Genomic DNA, 21,307 nt, shown 5'->3' with positions numbered 1-21,307 from the left:
TTCGCCCACAGTGTTAGAAACTCTCATATATCAGATACAGTGGTATGTCAGGTTAAGAACTTAATTCGTTCTGGAGGTCTGTTCTTAACCTGAAACTGTTCTTAACCTGAGGTACCACTTTAGCTAATGGGGCCTCACGCCACCACCACGCGATTTCTGTTCTCATCCTGAAGCAAAGTTCTTAACCCGAGGTACTATTTCTGGGTTAGCGGAGTCTGTAATCTGAAACATCTGTAACCTGAAGCATCTGTAACCCGAGGTACCACTGTATTCAACAAAAGGCACCTTAAATGTTATGGTCCCCACAGGGGAATGTCTACGTGCGCGCCCCCCGCCCCCCACCTGCAATTACTATTATTATTATTGTTGTTGTTTATATACTGCTTTATATTTTAAATAAAAAAATTCAAAACGGTTTGTAACACGTTAAAGCATCAAATAAAACAATCCATCTTGCTTTCCCTGTATATATTTACTAACTTCACTTACAGTGGTGCCTCGCAAGACGAAAAGAATCCTTTCTGTGATTCTCTTCGTCTAGCGGTTTTTTCGTCTTGCGAAGCAAGCCCATTGACGGATTAGCGGATTAGCGCTATTAGCGGCTTTTAGCGGCTTATCTGCTGATCGGATCAGCTGATAAGCGGATTAGCGGCTTAGAAAAGGGGGGGGGGGAACCAGCAGGAACTCGCAATACATTGTCGTCTTGCGAAGCAAGCCCATAGGAAATTTGTTTTGCGAAGCACCTCCAAAACGGAAAACTTTCGTCTAGTGAGTTTTCCGTCTTGCGAGGCATTCGTCTTGTGGGGCACCACTGTATATAGCTTCCCCATAGCAGAAGGACTCTAGGGAGCCAGTGTGGGGTGGTGGTTAGAGTGTTGAGCTCAGACCTGGGAGATCAGGGTTCAAATCCCCACTCAGTCCTGACGCTCATGGGGTGACCTTGGAGTCAGGCACAGCCTTTGAAGCTACCTCACAGGGTCGTTGTGGGGGTTAACTAAGGAAGGGGGCCTGAACCCTGCACTTCTTGGAAATAAAGGTGGAATATAAATGAGCTCTTCTGCCGGAGGGGCCAGCCAGATGGAGACTGCCGTCGCCAGCCCAGCACCCAGAGATCTCCACATTGTGGTCGCAATTGTGGACCTGCGTCAGTCGCAAAATGCGCCGGGCTCAATTCTAACACGGCTCGCCTCGTGAGCTTTGCAGCCAAGTGGGGATTTGAACCCTCACAGGTCAGCCAGTGTCCGGCGCTCTAACCACTGCACCGCCACGAATTCCCCCCACCCTAAATGAGCGGCTCTGCCCATCAAAACTGAGGCAGTAAAGAGGCTTTCTTGGCCAGCCAGGGGGGGAATTGCAGCACAGGCACCTCCAAATTGAGGCAAGGCTCGGTTTACCAGACAATGCTGTTCTGTAGGGATTCTGGGAATTGGAGGCCTCTTGTCGGGCAGCTGCATGTGCTGCGTGTGACCTCTTGCCTCCCTTTTCTTTCTCTCGTTCGTCCTCCTTTCTCTTTTTAGAGCTTCCTTCCCTTCTGCTTAACTTGCTTGGCTAGGCAGGACAGTGTGGATGGAAAGATGAGAGAGAAAGAGCCAGGCAGATGGCAGCAGAGGTGGTGGTGACTAAGCTAAAATCCTGTTTTGATATATATTTATTTTTCGTCCCGGCCTTTTCCGTATGGGAAAAGGCCTTTTAGTCATAGCCGGCATTTAGCGACGGTGGCGGCCACCCGGAACCTCTCACCCCACGTTTCTCACCACGAATGTGCGTGGTAGGTTAGGCTGAGAAATGGTGGCCGGCCAAAGGTCACACAGCAGGCTTTGTGGTTGAGTGGGGATTCGGACCCAGGACGTCCTGTCTTGTGGGGTGTTGCACTTTCATCCGCTATACCTTATCGAGCCCTAGGCGTTCCCAACTCCTTCCTTCACTGACTGCCTTTCCTTTCCTTACATGAAGAAGAATTGCAAAACTAACAATGGCTGCCCACCTTCTCTCTCTCAGTGGGCCAGGAAAGACGACCATGGTATACTGACAACCAGGGTTAGAAACTCAGATATATAATCTAATTGCCAAACCTAGGTTACGGTTGCCACAATGGAATGGCTAGGCACTGTTTTTCTCCACAGTGGAATTTATTTTATTTTATTTTTTCATTTCATTTGTATACTGCTTTGTACCTCGGGTTACATATGCTTCAGGTTACAGACTCCGCTAACCCAGAAATATTGCTTCAGGTTAAGAACTTTGCTTCAGGATGAGAACAGAAATCATGCTCCGGCGGCGCAGCAGCAGCGGGAGGCCCCATTAGCTAAAGTGGTGCTTCAAGTTAAGAACAGTTTCAGGTTAAGTACGGACCTCCGGAACAAATTAAATACTTAACCTGAGGTACCACTGTATTTCAAAGAACAAATCTCAATGCGGTTTACAACGCATCAAAACATCAAACGAAGCAATCCAGAACAAAACAAATTTCAAGCTTCAAGGAAAACTATTTCAGATCTTTCTCTAAGGGACGTTTTGCTTTCCCCAATCGTCAACCCAGCATCCAGAGCTCTCCATGTGGTCATGATTGGACCCGCACCAGTCGGAAAACGCGCCTGGCGCCTGGCTAATTTCTATCACCAATGGCAACGTTGATTTCCTTGCAGGTCCCAGGTTCAGAAGGACCCACCACTACAGAACCTACCCCATGCCGATTCTTCCAATCCTTCCTTTTTCCTGCTTTGCCGTCTGTGAGCTTCTGCAACCGCTTGTTAGTGCCTCAGCATCCTAAAGGCAGGTCAGGTTCGAGAGGAACTGGCACGCAATTACACAACCATCTCATTAATCCAAAAGGCCTTGGGAACATTTTTTTAAAAATGCTGGGCAAACAACCTTTAAAGAACCAGGAGCGAAAATGGCATTGGGTTGCATGGGCGTTTGAGGCCGGATAGGGAGTCCAATAATTTGGGTTTCCTCTCTGTCTCCCTGCACACATGTTCAGGGAATATGGTCTAAGGAAGTCTGAGCAGTGTGAAATACTTCATTTTGCAACTCTCCCCCGCCCCTTTATCGCAGTGCTGTGAGCAAAACTGGTATCTTTCTCTCCCCTTGGTGCAATCTGCCATCATGTTTCTGATGTGGATTTGTATAAAACTTTAAAAGGTTATTTATTCTTAAGGCCAACTGTTAGCCGTGGGGGCATCTTTGACAAGGTTATGAATCTATATTACTTTGCACGTGCATGCTTTTTTACACACACACACTTAACACACTTCCTCCTGCAACCACCTCTTTCTGATGTTATCTCGTCTTGCCCCAGTCTCTCTTAGCTGCTTGGGCTGGGGGCTGAAACCTGCAAACTGCCAACCACACATCTGGGGTGCAGGGCGGCGGCAGATGCCCAGCAGCTGCGGAAGCTCTGTTTGCCATCTGGTTGGGTTGCCATGGCCTATGGGGCTGGTGGACATGCTTAGCTCCCAAGGCCTCTGCATGTAAAACCCGATGGATTCGATTTCGTTCAGAAAGGCTTGAGTTGACCATGGTACCGACTTGCTCTCCCCATCTTTTTAACTGTTCAAAGTGCTTTAACATGCACTATTTCGGTAATCCTTACAAAATCCTGCGTGCAAGACCAGCATTTGCATAATGCAGATGAGGCGATGGAAGTGAGAACACTATGGCTTATCTCAAGGCGTGCAAGTAATGCAGTTTGTGGCAGAGGTGAGACTGGAACCAGGGATTTTGTCTTGCACATTCAAGGCTACCCTAATTTAAACGATGGTGGGATTTCTTTCTTTCCCTTTTTTAAAGAGTGCTGCAAAATGTATATCTTCTGAATTATTATTTTTTAAGGACTTTCTCCTATGTAGGTATGCATAAGAATGCTGTCACTCTTCCTGGATTAGGAGATGCAGCCAAAGCACTGAATATGCAAACTGATATGAATATGCAAACTGATTTTTATTTTTTCCCCTGCACAGAACCCCACCCTCCGACCCGCAGGGTTTATGTGAGTTCTCAGAAAGAACAATCTCAGTAGGACACATCATGACACAGTTCATAGGTCAGCATTGGCCTCCCTTTTTCGTTTGTCCCCATCTTAAAATGATGGAGGCCGGTGCTGCACCAGAGTAGCTGTTCTTGATGTGTTTCTGATTTCTCTCTGCCTGCTCCCATTTTTTTTTTTTTGTTAATAAAAAAACCTTTGCTTTTCACATTGTGTGCCCTCCCTCCCCCTTCTCTCTGCTTTGAAAAGCATCTTCTAAGCCAAACAGGAAACCATCTGATATGGTTTGCGGGTAGCAGGGAGAAGAACAATAAATGTGTGTGTGTTTTTTTAAAAAGAAGAAAGAAAAGAAGAAAGGACAGTCTGAATGGTGGGGGCAGACAGACTGTGGGAACCTCGGCAAGTTAACCTCTGAGCTTATCTGTTCTGTGGTACAGGTGTTTTCAGACCCTGAGCTCATTGTCTCTTGTCGCTGATTGACGGGGCTTCCTGAATTTCTGTGTCTGAATGTGCATGCAGGAAAAAGGAACTTCAAAACTGGGGTGGGTGGGTCTTGTGGTACTTCTGTTTTTCTGCCACATCCCTCCCTCATTCCACGAGGCCTTGAACTTGTGTCTTTTGCTTCTATGCCTCCCCCTCCAAAAAAAAGCCCTCCTCCCCATACAAGCTGTTCTTTTGCAGGTGCAAAAGCTGATAATTGAGTCCACAAGTAACTACAGTATGTTCTGTTGTTGTTGTTTAGTCGTTTAGTCATATCCGACTCTTCGTGACCCCATGGACCAGAGCACACCAGGCACTCCTGTCTTCCACTGCCTCCCGCAGTTTGGTCAAACTCATGCTGGTAGCTTCAAGAACACTGTCCAACCATCTCGTCCTCTGTCGTCCCCTTTTCCTTGTGCCCTCAGTCTTTCCCAACATCAGGGTCTTTTCCAGGGAGTCTTTTCTTCTTATGAGGTGGCCAAAGTATTGGAGCCTCAGCTTCAGGATCTGTCCTTCCAGTGAGCACTCAGGGATGATTTCCTTAAGAATGGAGAGGTTGGATCTTCTTGCAGTCCATGGCACTCTCAAGAGTCTCCTCCAGCACCATAATTCAAAAGCATCAGCCTTCTTTATGGTCCAGCTCTCACTTCCATACATCACTACTGGGAAGACCATAGCTTTAACTATACGGACCTTTGTTGGCAAGGTGATATCTCTGCTTTTTAAGATGCTGTCTAGGTTTGTCATTGCGTTTCTCCCAAGAAGCAGGCGTCTTTTAATTTCGTGACTGCTGTCACCATCTGCAGTGATCATGGAGCCCAAGAAAGTAAAATCTCTCGCTGCCTCCATTTCTTCCCCTTCTATTTGCCAGGAGGTGATGAGACCAGTATGTTCTGACTTGCCCCCAAATATCTTTTATCTTTCCCCAATCCCTATTGCTTTCCCATTTCCACATCTCCCCTTGCATTATTTCCTATGGAGCAGCCAGAGCCTGGCTTGCACATCATTTTTTAAACCACCATGAAACCAAATTATGGCTTAAATGTGAACTTTCAGCTTGCCAGGTGCTTGTTTGTGAAATCTCAGATGCTTCCACACTGCAACCCCAAGCTCATGGTTTCTTTCCCTCTGAACAAACCATAAGGAGGAGCCAAGGTTAGTTCCCGGCTTACTGCTCATGGTTTGTTCGAAGGAAACCAAGCAGAAGCCCAGGTTTGGAGGCAACACTAATCTAGACTGTGGCTAGGCTTGCAGCATGGCAGGACTGCGGGAGGAGCAAAAATCGCCTGCGATTTCAGTGATGCGTGTTCACATTTTAACCTTAGTTTTCCCTTTGAAGTGATGTGTGCATAAGGCCAGCTTGGTGGAGGTGGAGAGAAGGAACTGTTGCAGGTTTGAAGCACTTTCAAAACTTTCTCTCTCTTTTTTTAGCAGAGTAGCTGCTGTCATCTGTTTTTGAAACTCGGCGACTTTTTTCAAGTAGCTCTCTGGATTCCAGCCACTATCTTTCAGCTAAAATGGAAAAACCAGGTTCTCTTGCTTCCTTCTAATTTGTGCCTTTTTTCTTTTTCTTTTTGGCTGATGCTCAGGATCTGGCCGGCAGGTTCTGGTGCGGTACCCCGTCCCCTGCCCCCCGGCTTGATCTGTGTGACTGTGAACTGTTCCATCGCCTGCCTTTCCTCTTGCCTCTCCCTCCCTCCAGACTGCTTTGTAACAAAGCTCCATAATGCGAACCATTGTTCTAAACTGATAAAATATGACCCTGGTAAATGTACCGCGCCAGCAGCTTTTGTCAACAGGGGCTCTATGCGCCTCCCCACCCCCTGGCACAAAATGGAGCTGAAATCTTTTGGCTGGCAGGCTGTGGGGAGATGGATGGCTTTTGGACCCAGGACTGCGGGGTTCCGGTTGCAGTCTGCATTTAGAAGGGAAGCAGTGGGGGATTAATAACAGCCGCACGAGTGGGAAATGGCTTCCCTAACCTGTTTCTGCTGGGCTGTGAAGTGTGAAGAGCTTATTAGTTGAAATGTTCCATACCAAACTCCCCTTCTCCAACACACGCATCTCGCGCCGCCTTCCTTGTTGCTTGTCGTCCCCCCCACCCCACGGTCAAAAACGGGATGTGTGTTGCAACATACCTGAGCCACGTGGGACGCTGTAGTACAAGATGTAAGCAAAGCTCCCCAGGAGGCAGCCTGCCAGACGGCCAGAGTCCTGCACCCCTGGAAGGCTTGGATTTCAAGGACACACAACACCGATTTGGAGAGGGAGGGGATGGCTTTGTCGTCCTTCTCTATGGTGCTCTATTAGGTATTGGGAGCAGTGTTAGAAATTAGCCAGGAGCATTTTGTGACTGGCACGGGTCCAATTGCAACCACGTGGACAACTCTGGGTGGGCCAGGCTGACAATGGACATCTCCATCTGGCTGGTCCCTCCAGATTTCTTAAGCAGGTCAGCAGAAGAGCTCATTTATTGCACACGTATCCCACCTTTCTCCCAAGAAGCACATGATTCAGGCCCCCTTCCTCAGTTAATCCCCACGACGACCCTGCGAGGTAGGTTAAGAGGCTGTGACTGACTCCAAGGTCACCCCGTGAGCGTCAGGACTGAGTGGGGATTTGAACCCTGATTCCCCAGGTTCGCGTCCGACACTCTAACCACTAGCCCACACTGCTAGTACTTTTGCTATGAGCCGGCTCTATAAACTAAGTAGTTAAATAAATAGGGAGAAAGCAACATGGCACTTAGAGAAGGATCTGAAGCTTGAATTTGTTTTATTCTGGATTGTTTTATTTGATGTTTTAATGTGTTGTGAGCCGCTTTGAGATTTTCCCCCCTTTAAAATATTAAGTGGTATAGAAATGAAATTAATAAGAGTAAGAATAAACCTTGCTGGGGAGGGGAATTGTTGCGTAAGCACCATAACCTACGTTTAGGGTGCCATGTTCAGCAATTATGGTGCCCTTTAGTGATTATCACCTTCTATATCTATGAGTTTCCAGGGCTTATTTTCAGCTGGAAGTTGACTGAACTCTGTTCCGACACCTCTCAGGTGGGCACCACTACCTTTATAAGAGAACAGGGAATTTCTCTTATTCATAGTGAGCTCCGGTATCTTTTTCTAGGAAAAAAAAAAAGCACTGTGAGTTTCTAACACTGGTTTGAAGTATCCAGCCGATACCCTTGCTTAATCCTGCCTGTGTGCGATAGCTTAAGACATTTTGGCGTCTTGAGGCAGCAAACATAACATGCCAAACAGTTTGCCGCTCTGAAACGGTCCCTCCCAAATCTGCTGCCCTGATGTGAATATGGCCATTATGTGGCGCAGGCCCCATCCCTCTTTTAGATTGCCCTAAAACTGGGTCACCTTAACTCTTCCCACCCCCCTCCACCTTTATTCTGCAATGTGTGCCATGCTGTTCTTGTGGTTTTGCTGTAGCCAGACACTCTCCATCTGGCCTGTCGCTGCTTATGGTCTTTTGTGGGGGGCAGAGAAAGAAGTGTCATGTCCGCTGCTGGGCATGTCGGTGGTGGTGGGGAGCGAGTGGCCGTGGCGCCAGGTGAAGCTTATAAAAATGGGTATTTTAGCATTTGCGGGCAGCAGATGCAAACTGTTGAGTTGCACTTCGTTCCTGCCAGTATATTATTAAGGAAACACATAAAGCGTTCCGGTCAAATCCTTTCATAAACAATAACGCGAAGCACACCTAAGCTAAGCATTAGTTTGAGCCATAATGGTTATGAGCTGGAAGTCCCCGGTTGAAATCTCAGCCTGGCCATGAACTCTCTCTGGGTAACCTTAGGGAAGCTGCCATTTCTGGTCCTTGGTGTCCTCCCCCCCCCCACTCCCTCCCCACTGCAATATGGGGATGATAGGTCAGTATTATCTACAGGCTTATTGTGAGGATTATGGAGATAATAATATATGCAAAGTGCTTTGAGCAATGTAAATACTAAGTGCTTCTATTTATTACTGCGAATGCAGCCTGGGTCTCTCCTCCCTAGCCTCCCTGGAATAGCTCATCTCACTCTTTTGAGACAAAAGGTTGTGCTGAGTAATTCAAGGGTAGCCAGCTTTATGGGATTAATTTTAGTTTGGGAGAGCTGTGTGCCTCAAAAGGGAATAAGCAGGGCTGTGTTGATCCCATGTCACCTGCCAGAGCTGGGTTTCGCTACCTGATGATGAACTTGGTATTCTTTGACTCTGCTTCATTATTATTTTTTAAAGTTTCTAGTCCCTGTGGCTGTGGTGTGTGTGTGTGTGTGCGTGCTGAGTTTCGAAAGTGTGTGAACGCCGTCTGGTGGAATCTACTTGCCACTTGTGTTGGGAAGGTCTGGGCGATGTATCAATAGGTTGTCCAAAAACCTGTTTGAAATCCGTATCATAGTATCAGTTTCCTAATTTTTCGATCCGGCAATGTATTGCGAATCATGGTGTGCGTGTGCGTGCTATGTAAAAATCACAATGTGGGGAAAATCGTGAAGTCAGCAAATGCTTCTACATAGCTCCATCCTTATTTCAGGCATTGTGATATATCAGTATATTGTGATGTTTAGCTGGTGATATGTCGCGATGTTGCAAACCAGATATCGCCCAGTCCTACGGTTGGGACATTTCATGATTTTGTGTGGTACGTGTGTGTTTACAGGGATTCAAACCTTGTACAGTGGTACCTTGGTACTCGAATGGCTTGGCTCCCGAACAAATCAGCTCCCAAACGCTGCAAACCCAGAAGTAAGTGTTCCGGTTTGCAAATGTTTTTCAGAAGCTGAACGTCTGACACACTTCCGCTTGAGTGCAGGAAGCTCCTGCAGCTGATTGGAAGCTATGCCTTGGTTTTTGAATGGTTTCCGGAATCAAACGGACTCCCGGTACAGATTAAGTTTGAGAACCAAGGTACCACTGTATAGCTTTTTCGCTCCAGAAGCAGAATCAAAACATGAACAGCAAAATGCAGACTTCATTTGGTTGTGAATGGCTTTCGGTGAGAAGAGCGCTGGAGTTAGGTCTTTTGCAACAGGTGCTCTTGATGCAGATGTTTGGCTTTTTGGGTGAATTAGTGCAAAGTTCACATTCATACACATCTATGCAGCACTCCCGGGGTGCAGAGGGCTGAAGCACACATTGCAACCTTAAGGGTCTGTAAGTTTGCTTATATTTCTCTCTCTCTCTCTGGTGACTGCATCCTGGGGGAAGCATCCATTTTCGCCATTTAGCCAGTGAGTGCATTGAACAAAATGGGCGCAGGAGTGTGTGTTAAATGGAGCATGTCTTGATTTGCTATTGTAACCCAGGCAGCCCAAATGCTGGTGCTAAGAGTCCCCTCTCTGCGTGCATCTGCGGCTTCCTTGGCCTGTGTGTGTCGTTCGAGTGTGCTTCACCCTCCAGGGGCAGAGTGTGGCAGCACTTTGCAAACTGCACACTCTCCTCCTTTTACTTATTCATGGCCTGCCCGTCGGAAGAGATCCTCGTCTGCCGAGTGGTGCTTGGACAGCCTGGGATTCTCAAAAGGTTCCTGCTAACCTGAATCTGACAGTCAGTGATTCAGCAGCGCCGCTTCGGCGCAGAGAACAGAAGCAACCCCCTTTTTGCTAGTTTTGCAGTGGTTTAGAGTTGTCCCTTCTTGCAGAAGCATCCTTTCTCCATGCTTAATCCCCGTTTTGCATCCTTCCTGGGGCCGGGATGGGGAGCCACCAACTCTCCATTGGTCAAGGATTGCAGAAGTTGTAATCAACCATGTCCGAAGGGACGCAGCTTCCTGACCGCTGGTCTGCAGTGTTCCTGCTTTTTGAACCTGTATCGGAGCAGTGTATTGTGGGATGATTCCATTTTGTCCAATCATGGATGTGCGTTGAGGCACTGTGGTGCAGCCACACAAGTTTGGGCCTTACAGCTGGGCTGTATATACACGGTCAAAGTGTTCCACTCCTAATAATAATAATAATAATAATAATAATAATAATAATAATAATAATAATAATTATTTACACCCCACCCATCTGGCTGGGTTTCCCCAGCCACTCTGGGCAGCTTACAACAGTATACAGTGGTACCTTGGGTTACATACGCTTCAGGTTACATACGCTTCAGGTTACACACTCCACTAACCCAGAAATAGTACCTCGGGTTAAGAACTTTGCTTCAGGATGAGAACAGAAATTGTGCTCCGGCGGCGCGGCGGCAGCGGGAGGCCCCATTAGCTAAAGTGGTGCTTCAGGTTAAGAACAGTTTCAGGTTAAGAACGGACCTCCGGAACGAATTAAGTACTTAACCCGAGGTACCACTGTATTAAAATACAATAGTCCGTCAAACAGTAAAAGCTTCCCTAACCTTCCCTGTTAGTGAATTATTTGTGACCCCATCAGCAGAGCCAAGGGTGGTGGTCTTGTCATCAGGGCAGGCCAGGACTTCCATACACACTGCCCAGACTTTCACCCCAGGGACGTCACTCCAGTGCTACTAATGCAGCTATTTGTCTTCACCCTCGGAGGTGCACTCCATTGTCTGTTGAGGCAGACGGATGCCAGCAACATTACACATTGGGATTTTTATGAACGTTCCTTGGAAATGTTCAGTGGGTGGGAGGGGACTGATCTGTTCAAGTTTTTTAAATCTTCCCAACCACAGGCACGCCGCCAGATGTTGTTGCTCTTAATTTGATTTATATACCACTCCTTAGCCCAAGATCTTAACATTAAAAACATAATTTGCAGAGTATGATAATAAAATGCAATAAAACAACCGGGGTGGGGTGGGGTGGACCATACCAACAGTCATAGATTGTTTAATGGCCAAAGTCCCGGGTAAATAGGAATGTTTTTGCCTGGTGCCTAAAGATGTAGTGATGGCGCCAGTCGAGCCTCTCTGGGGAGAGCATTCCACAAATAGGAAGCCACCACAGAAAAGGCCCCGTTCCCATATATGGCAGGATCTAGAGCAGGGGTAGGGTAGGCAACCTAAGGCCCGTGGGCCGGATGCGGCCCAATCGCCTTCTCAATACGGCCCATGGACGGTCCAGGAATCAGTGTGTTTTTACATGAGTAGAATGTGTCAAATGCTAGAACATTAGCAGTGGCAAAGTTTTTATCAGTGGTTGCATGAACCAATGATCCCTATATTCTGAACAAAATGCTTGTTTAACCTGGAGGTAGGCTGTATGAATTGTGTATTGCTTTGTAACGATTTGTTGGGTCTCTGGACCGTAATAAAGATTGTTCTTGTTGTGTGCTTTTATTTAAAATGCATCTCTGGGTTATTTGTGGGGCATAGGAATTCGTTGATTTTTTCCACCAAAATAAAGTCCAGCTCACCACATGGTCTGAGGGAAGGTGGACCGGCCCACGGCTGAAAAAGGTTGCTCACCCCCGATCTGGAGGGTCACAGGTTCACCATCCCTGGCTTAAAGGTTGTATATAGCAGTAGGAATATTGTATGTGTTTACATACTGTTGTCAAACTTCTTTTAGCTGCTTATTTATTTATTTTTAACCTCCCTGGCTGTGTTGAGAAAAGTTTGAGAGACTTTTTTTTTTTTTTTTTTTTTTAAATCTCTATCCCATCCTTCCTCCGCCAGGAGCCGGGCTGCTGCTTAATAAATTAGCCTCTTGGAGACTTGAGCAACCCCGTTCTAAAGGGAGGATGGGACAGGATTCTTGGCAAGGTTAGGATATTTCCACTCCTGGAAAGAACAACGGTGCTTTTAAGAGTGTTTGTTGCGATTATCTCTTCAGTGTCGAATGCTTGTAGTGATGTTATCAGCACAGTTCCGTCCTCCCTCCCCCTCTCTTTATAACATTAATTTTCAGGTAAAGGAATCTGTGCGTTTGGCATGCAAACCTAGACTGTTGTGAAATGAACCTCTGTTTTGACAAAGTAATAATCATAAATAAATAAAAATAAAAATGTGCACCCCACCACCGAGACCATTCCATTGTAACTATCCGACTCCCAAAATTTCAACACCTCTTGCGATGGTTTGACCCCTTTCCATTTTAACAGTACAAATTCTACAAACACCTTCCATATCTCCTCAAAATAATTTCTCCTGCGTATTCCCCATCTTACCGTAACGGCGCATGTTAAATTATCGTTAATAGCTTATATGCCACACCTCTTTATACCATTCTTCCATTTTATATTCACCTTGCCGTTTCCACTTCCTAGCTCTCATAATTCGTGCAGCTGTCAATAAATTTGTGAGCAAGTCCTTCGCAGGCTGGGAACCTTCCAACCCATTGTAGATTGATAATAACGCTACCTCTGGACTTGCAGTTGGGAAACAAGCCTTTTTGAGTGCAAAGAACTCTCAAGCTGGGCAAAATGTTGGCACATTTCCTGCACATGTGGGCCCAGTGCGTGTGGTTCTGCCAGAGGCAGCTGCTGCAGCACCACCTTGTTCTGGAAGGGTGAGTCAAGTCCGCCCAACTTGTCTGGCTTTCCATTGCAACCCCATGATTAAGAGGAGGTGGCTGTCGATATTGCTCACCAATTTTTTTATGCAACGTGCAAAGTGCTTTTGGGTTAGCTGGGCGGATGTGGCAGCTGTTTGGTGCGGGCCTCTGTCACATGGGCCTGAGACGCTGAGCCATGCCCTGGCATGCCTTGCCCTGGCATTGAATGTGGCTGTTCCTGTGGCCACATAATGACCAGAGGCGATATTCAGTGGTACCTCGGGTTACATACGCTTCAGGTTACATACACTTCAAGTTACAGACTCTGCTAACCCAGAAATAGTACCTCGGGTTAAGAACTTTGCTTCAGGATGAGAACAGAAATCGTGCAGCGGCGGCACAGTGGCAGCAGGAGGCCCCATTAGCTAAAGTGGTGCTTTAGGTTACGAACAGTTTCAGGTTAAGAACGGACCTCCGGAACGAATTAAGTACTTAACCTGAGGTAACACTGTAATGGCAATACTTTCAGCCGGGAACAGATCCTCCATGCCCCTTTGAGCCTTTAGCCTCCCCTGATGATGAGGACAAACCTGGAGTTAGTGTCAGAAGTAGGAATCACGTGTCAGTGAAGTTTAACTCTTTATTTAGAGAAACCAAAACATCACAGGCCTAGAGCTCTTCTCAGGAGGTCTTGCCCCAATGAGGCAGTTGTGAGGACTGAAGGTCCTTGACTTCCCACAGCTGCCTAAGTCTCCAAGGTTCACCCACCAAGCAATCTGAGACTGTGTCTGTTTGCCACCAGTCTCTCCTCTGCTCTTTTCACTTCTCTGTGTGTTCTGGGAGACCAGAGGGAGGGGAGCTGGTTGCAGCAGGAGGGGGAGACTCCCTGGATTCTTCAGCAGCCGGCCTCATCTCTGTCTCCTGCCTCCCCTCCCCTCCAGCTGGGGCTGATGGGAGTTGTAGTCCAAAACGCAAGAAGGGCATCAGGTTGGGATAGACTACTTGAGACAGATTGCAGAATCCAGATTTTCTTGGAGCAGATTTTTTTTGTTCTGTTTTGCTGTATCTTTTTAAAAAAGCAATTATACCCCACTGATGGGGGTTGCAGTCCAAAAAAAACCCAGAAGGGCACCGCGTTGAGGGAAGCTGGTCGAAAGTACAGTCATACCTCGGGTTACACACGCTTCAGGTTGTGTTTTTTCGGGTTACGGACTGCCGAATCCCGGAAGTACCGGAACAGGTTACTTCCGGGTTTCGGCGGTCGCGCATGCACAGAAGCGTCGAATCGCAACCCGCGTGTGCGCAAATGTGCTGCTGCGGGTTGCGAATGTGCATCTCGCACGGATCACATTCGCAACCAGAGTGTCCACTGTATACGAACCAGCAAAACTTGGAATTTTTCCCTTGCGTAATTTTACTTTGTGGAAAGGGGAAAGGAACTAAAATCCAATTCCTCTCTCCCAAAATTATGCACAGCCCCACTCCCTTCTGAGGCTTTTGCACAGGCATGACCTACATGCTCCCAGGCTCTGTCTTGCAGCCGTGAGGCCTCTTTTATCACTTCAAACTAAGGCTTGAAATGCTTGGAGCTGAATCCTGCACCTGATACCACATTTGCTCTTTTTCTCCCTCTCTTTGCCGCTGAGCTCCGCTTGTTCTGCATTATGCAGCAGTATTTCACTGTAGGCAGAACCACAAGCCAGTCTGCAGATGCCGAAGCTTCTCCTCCATCTGTTTGCCGATCAGCTTGCTGCTCCCCCTTCCCGGGGACCGCCTGAAATCTGCATCACCGCTTCTCCTTCCCCTCTAGATAATGGCAGGAAGACGTTGGGCTTCCTTTATTGCATTGTCAATTTTCACATGCTTCCCAGATGGCGAGGAAACCCCCGGTTCGAATCTCACCCCGGTTCGAATCTCGTCTCCGCTAGTCACTCACCAAGGAGGAGTTAGGCGAGTTGCTACTCTCTGTAGCAGAGGGAATATGGTGCAAAGACTGGGAAACCTGTGAGTCTACAGAGTTGCTGGACTCCCAACTCTCATCATTCCTCACCGTGGGCCATGCTGGCAGGTGCTGATGGGAGTGGGACTATGGTTACCAGATTTTTTTCAGTGAATCCGGGGACACTTTTTTTTTTAAGCTGAGTAGCAACAGGGAGTCAGTAGTGGGGATGGTGAGGCAAAAGACACTGGGCCCAAGCACACATGCATATTGTATAAAGGTGCAAAGCCCTTCGTTCGCACCCTGCGAAACATTAATGTGCAGTTTTTTAAAAAAACTGGGCAACGGCACACCAGTGCCGATGACTCCCAAGCCTTCCCCGATCTCCTTCCCCTTTCCCCTTTGTTTTGACAGATCAGGGGAGGCTTGGAAGTCACGGGCGGGCGGCCGTTGCCCAGGAGGGGCCAGCCTGGTAGTGCAGTTGGCTCTGGCTGGCTTCAGGAGCTGCTCGCTGCCGTGGCGCAGGAAAAATGGTGGGTGCCACGGCAGAGAGCAGCAAGCAGCTCCTAAAGCCAGCCAGAACCAACTGCGCTAACATAGAATCATAGAGTTGGAAGAGACCACAAGGGCCATCGAGTCCAACCCCCTGCCAAACAGGAAACACCATCAGAGCACTCCTGACATATGGTTGTCAAGCCTCTGCTTAAAGACCTCCAAAGTAGGAGACTCCACCACACTCCTTGGCAGCAAATTCCACTGTCGAACAGCTCTTACTGTCAGGAAGTTCTTCCTAATGTTTAGGTGGAATCTTCTTTCTTGTAGTTTGGATCCATTGCTCCGTGTCCGCTTCTTTGGAGCAGCAGAAAACAACCTTTCTCCCTCCTCTATGTGACATCCTTTTATATATTTGAACATGGCTATCATATCACCCCTTAACCTCCTCTTCTCCAGGCTAAACATGCCCAGCTCCCTTAGCCGTTCCTCATAAGGCATCGTTTCCAGGCCTTTGACCATTTTGGTTGCCCTCCTCTGGACACGTTCCAGTTTGTCAGTGTCCTTCTTGAACTGTGGTGCCCAGAACTGGACACAGTACTCCAGGTGAGGTCTGACCAGAGCAGAATACAGTGGCACAGTTTGTCAGTGTCCTTCTTGAACTGTGGTGCCCAGAACTGGACACAGTACTCCAGGTGAGGTCTGACCAGAGCAGAATACAGTGGCACTATTACTTCCCTTGATCCAGATGCTATACTCCTATTGATGCAGCCCAGAATTGCTTTGGCTTTTTTAGCTGCCGCATCACACTGTTGGCTCATGTCAAGTTTGTGGTCAACCAAGACTCCTAGATCCTTTTCACATGTACTGCTCTCAAGCCAGGTGTCACCCATCTTGTATTTGTGCCTCTCATTTTTTTTTGCCCAAGTGCAATACTTTACATTTCTCCCTGTTAAAATTCATCTTGTTTGTTTTGGCCTAGTTATCTAATCTGTCAAGGTCGTTTTGAAGTGTGAACAGACTGGTTCTGGACTGCTGAGGCTGCCACGGCCACGTTTCCCGAGAACAGATTTGCAAATCTGGGGACGTTCCGGGGACGGAATTTGTCCGGGGACAGAATTGCAAATCACATACTGTTCCCAGGAACCGGGGACGTCTGGTAACCCTAAGTTGGACTCCAGCAATATCTAGTTCCCCATCCCTGCCTAACAAAGCTGTAACTAGACAATGCAATGTGAGCAGACACTTTAAACATTTGAAAGGTATGCAAGCCAGGTTATCTGTGTCCAGATAGGGGTGTAGCTGGGCTGCTAGATGGCCCCTTGGGCTTCCAGTGACAGAACTGGATCCAAGAGAAACCCACCCTGCTCCAAGCTGCAAACGTGATCCTTTGGGGACGGGGAATTGCAGCTCCTTCCACAGCTGGCCGGACACACTTTATCTGAGTTCAAGACCTCTTACTAACAGAATTTCTGTCTCATATGCGCTGGGCTTCAGCTTCTTTAGTTCTCATTCGTTACCATGATATTATTTATTTATTTTATTTCTATACCGCCCTATACCCGAAGGTCTCATGGATTGGCAGGAGGCAAGAGAGCGGTGGGAGGCACCAGCTAGGGAACCCCCAAGGGAAAAAGGCTCAGAGCCCGGGTGGTGGTGGTGGGACGACGCTGAGTGGTCAGAGGGAGAAGACTGGGAGGCGGTGGTGTCGGAAGCTGAAGAGGTAACAGGGTTTAGTGAGCAGGAAGAGTCTGTGGCAGAGAGCAGTCCAGAATTAGAGGCAGAAGAGGAGGCTGGAAAGGAGTAGGGGCCAAGAGGCATAGATGAGTCCTGCTGCTGCAACCAACTCCCTTCCCCACTGGTCTCCCAGAACCCAAAGAGGTGTGAAGAGGGAGGAGCAAAGAGACTATCAAGGCAAGGGGATGTTCGCTAGCCTGCTTTAAAACCGTGGCTGGGCCCGTTACGTAACTAGCCGTTTCCCTTCTTTCAGCTGCCATCACCCAGAGGGTGAAAGTCCTGGATGAGGTCACGGGCTACCTGGGGCAGGAAGTCACCCTGCCGTGCACCTTTGCGCCAACGGGCCACGAGATCAAGGTCAGCCAGGTCACCTGGATGCAGGAAGCCGCGGGCAGGAAGCAGAATGTGGCCGTCTTCCACCCGGACCACGAGCCCAGCTACCCGTTGGAGACGGAGAGCGGGCGGCTCCGCTTCAAGACCCGGACCCTGGAGGATGCTACACTGATCATCGGCCCCCTGCGCATGGCCGACGAGGGCACCTACTTCTGCGAGTTCGCTACATACCCCTCGGGCAACGAAGGCGGCATCACCAACCTGGTTGTACTGGGTAAGGGCAAACCCATCTGCAGAAAGGCGAATGTGGGACCCCCTGTTACGAACCGTGCTTGGTGAGGCTGCAGACCCCTGCAGCTGATCAGGCTACCCTGGGGTGAAAGAGAGCACATCCCACCAGGGGAGCTTCCATGCCTGTTTAAGCTGGAGGTGGAGAGCCTGTGATCCTTCGGGTGCTGTTGGACTCCAACTCCCATCAGCCACAGCCAACAATGGTCAGCAGTGAGGGATGATGGGAGTTGCAGTCCGGCAACATCGGGGCGGCCACAGATTCCCCACCCTTGGCAAACAGCCCAATTCTACGCTGCCCTGGATATTTTCAGTGGGAAGATGGTATAAAAATGTCTTAAATGGTAGAAAGAACTTAAACTCATCTTACTTAGCATCTACAGTCGTACCTTGGTTCGCGAACGACTTGCGAGTCGAACGTTTGGGCTTCCGAACGCCACAAACCCGGAAATGAGTGTTCTGGTTTGTGAATGTTCTTTGGAACCTGAACGTCCGACGCGGCTTCCGATTGGCTGCAGAAATTTCCTGCAGCCAGTTGGAGCTTCCTGCAGCCAATCGGAAGCTGTGCCTTGGTTTCCGAACGTTTTGGAAGTTGAACGGACTTCTGGAACAGATTCCGTTCGACGTCTGAGGTACGACTGTATACGGGATGTTTGGTGAGTTCAGAGTTTGCAATGGGCTGCTTCCTTCTGCATGCCTTTCCCCCTGTAAGGAAGTTTAGTCCTGGATAGGGGTCAATCAGCGAGCTTTGTGACCTAAGCAGGAATCTAGCCCAGAGCCTCCCCCTTCGTTAGGCTCCTAGCCCAACCCTCTAACCACCAAACTGAAGAATATTCTGGGTGATGTTGTGCAGGGTGCTGGTTAGGCCTGTGGAGTCGTGCTCCCCCCCCCCACCCCGATCTGTCCTTCCCAGAACTGGGAAGTAGGACTCTGGCTCATTCTGCCTGTTATTTTTGGAGATGCAAATTGCCTGCATCTGGCAGTATTCTGACAGGAGGGGAATCTGCACATTTTTAAATTGCTTCCTCGCGGCCATTTCTGAACCGAGCCTCTTAAACGCTTTCCCCGGCTCGCGCGCCCCTGTGTTGTGAGGTAGCACCGTGTCCCGATTCCTCAAATTAATTATGGGCAATTCGTTGTAATGTTCCGCAACCAGGGAGCGTAATAACAGCGGTAATAAGTCCCTACCTAATAGGCTGCTTTGCAGCAGGGAGAAAAAACAAACAAACCCAAAAGGGCTTTGGGCAACGGAGACCCAACAGGGCTTCGTGCTCAAATTACTGCAGTTTTCTTGCATGGCTCAGCAATAAAGTCGCTGGACTGTCATTTAGGACTCTCTTTGCCTTTAATCTGAGCATGGACGGACCTCCTGGGGGTGGGGGATTCCCACTCCCCCCCATCTTTTCTACCTTGAGGTCTCATTAGATTGAGAGCTCCTTGGATGACCTATCTCTAAGGGGTTTTTCCTTTTAAAAAGCAAGGGCTGTGTGTTCTGTGATTTCTGCAGCAGCGCAGTGTGGAGCTGGGTGACAAATCCTGCTTACAAAAGCTCTTGGTTTGCATTTTTAAAAGACCGGGGTGGGGTGGGGACACGTTTTTGTAGATGCTGCAGCCTCAAAATCTACGTGGAGGCTTAAAGCTGACGGTGGTTCGAGGTGGCAGAATACAGTGGTACCTCAGGTTACAGAAGCTTCAGGTTACAGACTCCGCTAACCCAGAAATAGTACCTCAGGCTAATAACTTTTTGCTTTAGGATGAGAACAGAAATCGTGTGGCGGCGGCAGTGGGAGGCCCTATTAGCTAAAGTGGTACCTCAGGTTAAGAATGGACCTCCAGAATGAATTACCACATTTTTCACTCTATAAGACGCAGCAGACCATAAGATGCACCTAGTTTTTGGAGGAGGAAAACAAGAAAAAAAATGTATTCTGAATCTCAGAAGCCAGAACAACAAGAGGGATCACTGCGCAGTGAAAGCACCAATCCCTCTTGCTGTTCTGGCTTCTGGGATAGCTGCGCAGCCTGCATTCGCTCCATAAGACGCACACACATTTCCCCTTACCTTTTAGGAGGGGAAAAGTGAGTCTTATAGAGCAGAAAATACGGTAAGTTCTTAACCCAAGGTACCACTGTAATGGGATATTTTTTGGAGGGGGGGTTGTGGGGGCTTTATTGCCTTGCCCCTCCTCGTGAGTAGCAAGACCAGAATAAGTTACACCAATTAGAGTGCTGAACTGTATATACAGTCATACCTCGGAAGTTGAATGGAATCCGTTCCGGAAGTACATTTCGACTTCCAAAATGTTCGGAAACCAAAGCATGGCAGGAAGCTGCAGCCAACCGGAAGTCATGGAAGCCCCATCGGATGTTCAGCTTCCAAAAATAGTTTGCAAACCAGAACACTCACTTCCAGGTTTGCAGCGTTCGGGAGCCAAAACATCCGAGAACTCGGCTGTTCGACTTCCTAGGTACGACTGCATAAAGGCATCATAATTCTAATGTTCTAGTGCAGGAATCTGCACAGCTATAAACCAGGCATGCATGCTTTCTGCCTGGAGCACTGAAGAGTCCATTAAAAAAAAAATTAGCCTTTAAAGATTACGGAGAGTCTAGCCCCTGTGATGATGGGGAAACCTTGGAAACTTGCGCCAATCAGGCCATGGGTAGATCTGCATAACTTTCCCCGCTCGCACAGATTTCTCCTTCTTCTTTACCGGAAGAAGAGAAATCCAAACTAATTTAATCACTATAGAGCCAGGAGTGGCAGCATAACAGCTTGAAAGTGTCGCAGTGGAGTAGCTGGCGAACACTGAGGAAATGACCCTCAATTGCCGGGAATCTACAGGTAGCGGCAGTTCTTCCGATGCAATAGCTAAGGTTCGAAATGTGGCCGGAACGGAGGTTTCATGTTTACTCGATGCAAATAGGCCTTAATAGAGGGCACGCTTTTGAACTGAGCAAAGGGTGATGAGAGCCAGCAACAGCAGCTCCTCCCCTTGATCTGCGCCAATCAGGACGTGGGAAAAGACTCTTTCAAATCCCTTTCTCCCGTATGAATAGCAGAAGCCTTGACAGAGCCGTCCTATTATTAGGCAGTTCATTGCGTTTCCAGGCACAGGCAAAGGGCGCTTCAATTCTGTCTCCCTTGCATGCAACCAGGCGTCTAGATAGAGAACAATTAGCTTTGGAGTCACTCCTTTTATTAACCCTGTTTACTGCACTACACCAGTCCGTACAGTCAAATCAACAGGGAGAGCTTTTATTTTTTTATCATTTTTATTGTGTTACCATTGTCTACCACCATTGTCTACCACTCTGAGATCACCCAGTGAGCTTCAGGGCTGAGTGGGGATTCGAACCCTGCTCTCCCAGGTCCTAGTCCATCACTCTAACCATTACGTCACCGTTTTCTTCGGCTGCGGGGGGAAGGAGTGCATGTTTCAACCTTCCTTAACTGGGGAGAACCCCCTTCCCCCCAACCCCCCCCCAGTTGGCGGAGAAGATTTGATCCCTGACACGCTAGCTTTCTACGTGGAGGGTCGTTTTTTCCGCCACCAGGGAGTTTCAAACATATGCACTCAGATTTCTTTCTCCCCGCAATTCAAAAGTGGCACAGTCCAGCCCTCCGCTCTGTTTCACCCCAAACCTCTGCCTCTCTTCCA

At 48.3% G+C, this 21,307-nt stretch overlaps 1 protein-coding gene across 3 annotated transcripts in view; it reads left to right on the top strand.

Moving 5' to 3' along the window:
• The window catches only part of NECTIN2 (nectin cell adhesion molecule 2), a 101,289-nt gene that overhangs the window by 33,479 nt on the left and 46,503 nt on the right, over window positions 1–21,307 (top strand). For all 3 annotated transcript variants that reach the window (XM_081200451.1, XM_081200453.1, XM_081200452.1), the window contains exon 2: window positions 17,278–17,631. In XM_081200451.1, coding sequence (XP_081056577.1) covers window positions 17,278–17,631 — 354 coding nt within the window. The remainder of the gene's footprint in view (window positions 1–17,277; window positions 17,632–21,307) is intronic.

Source organism: Podarcis bocagei (assembly GCF_964188305.1).
Source record: "Podarcis bocagei genome assembly, chromosome: 7".
NCBI classification, from domain to species: Eukaryota; Metazoa; Chordata; class Lepidosauria; order Squamata; family Lacertidae; genus Podarcis; species Podarcis bocagei.
This window is presented reverse-complemented; position numbering and strand designations above follow the sequence as displayed.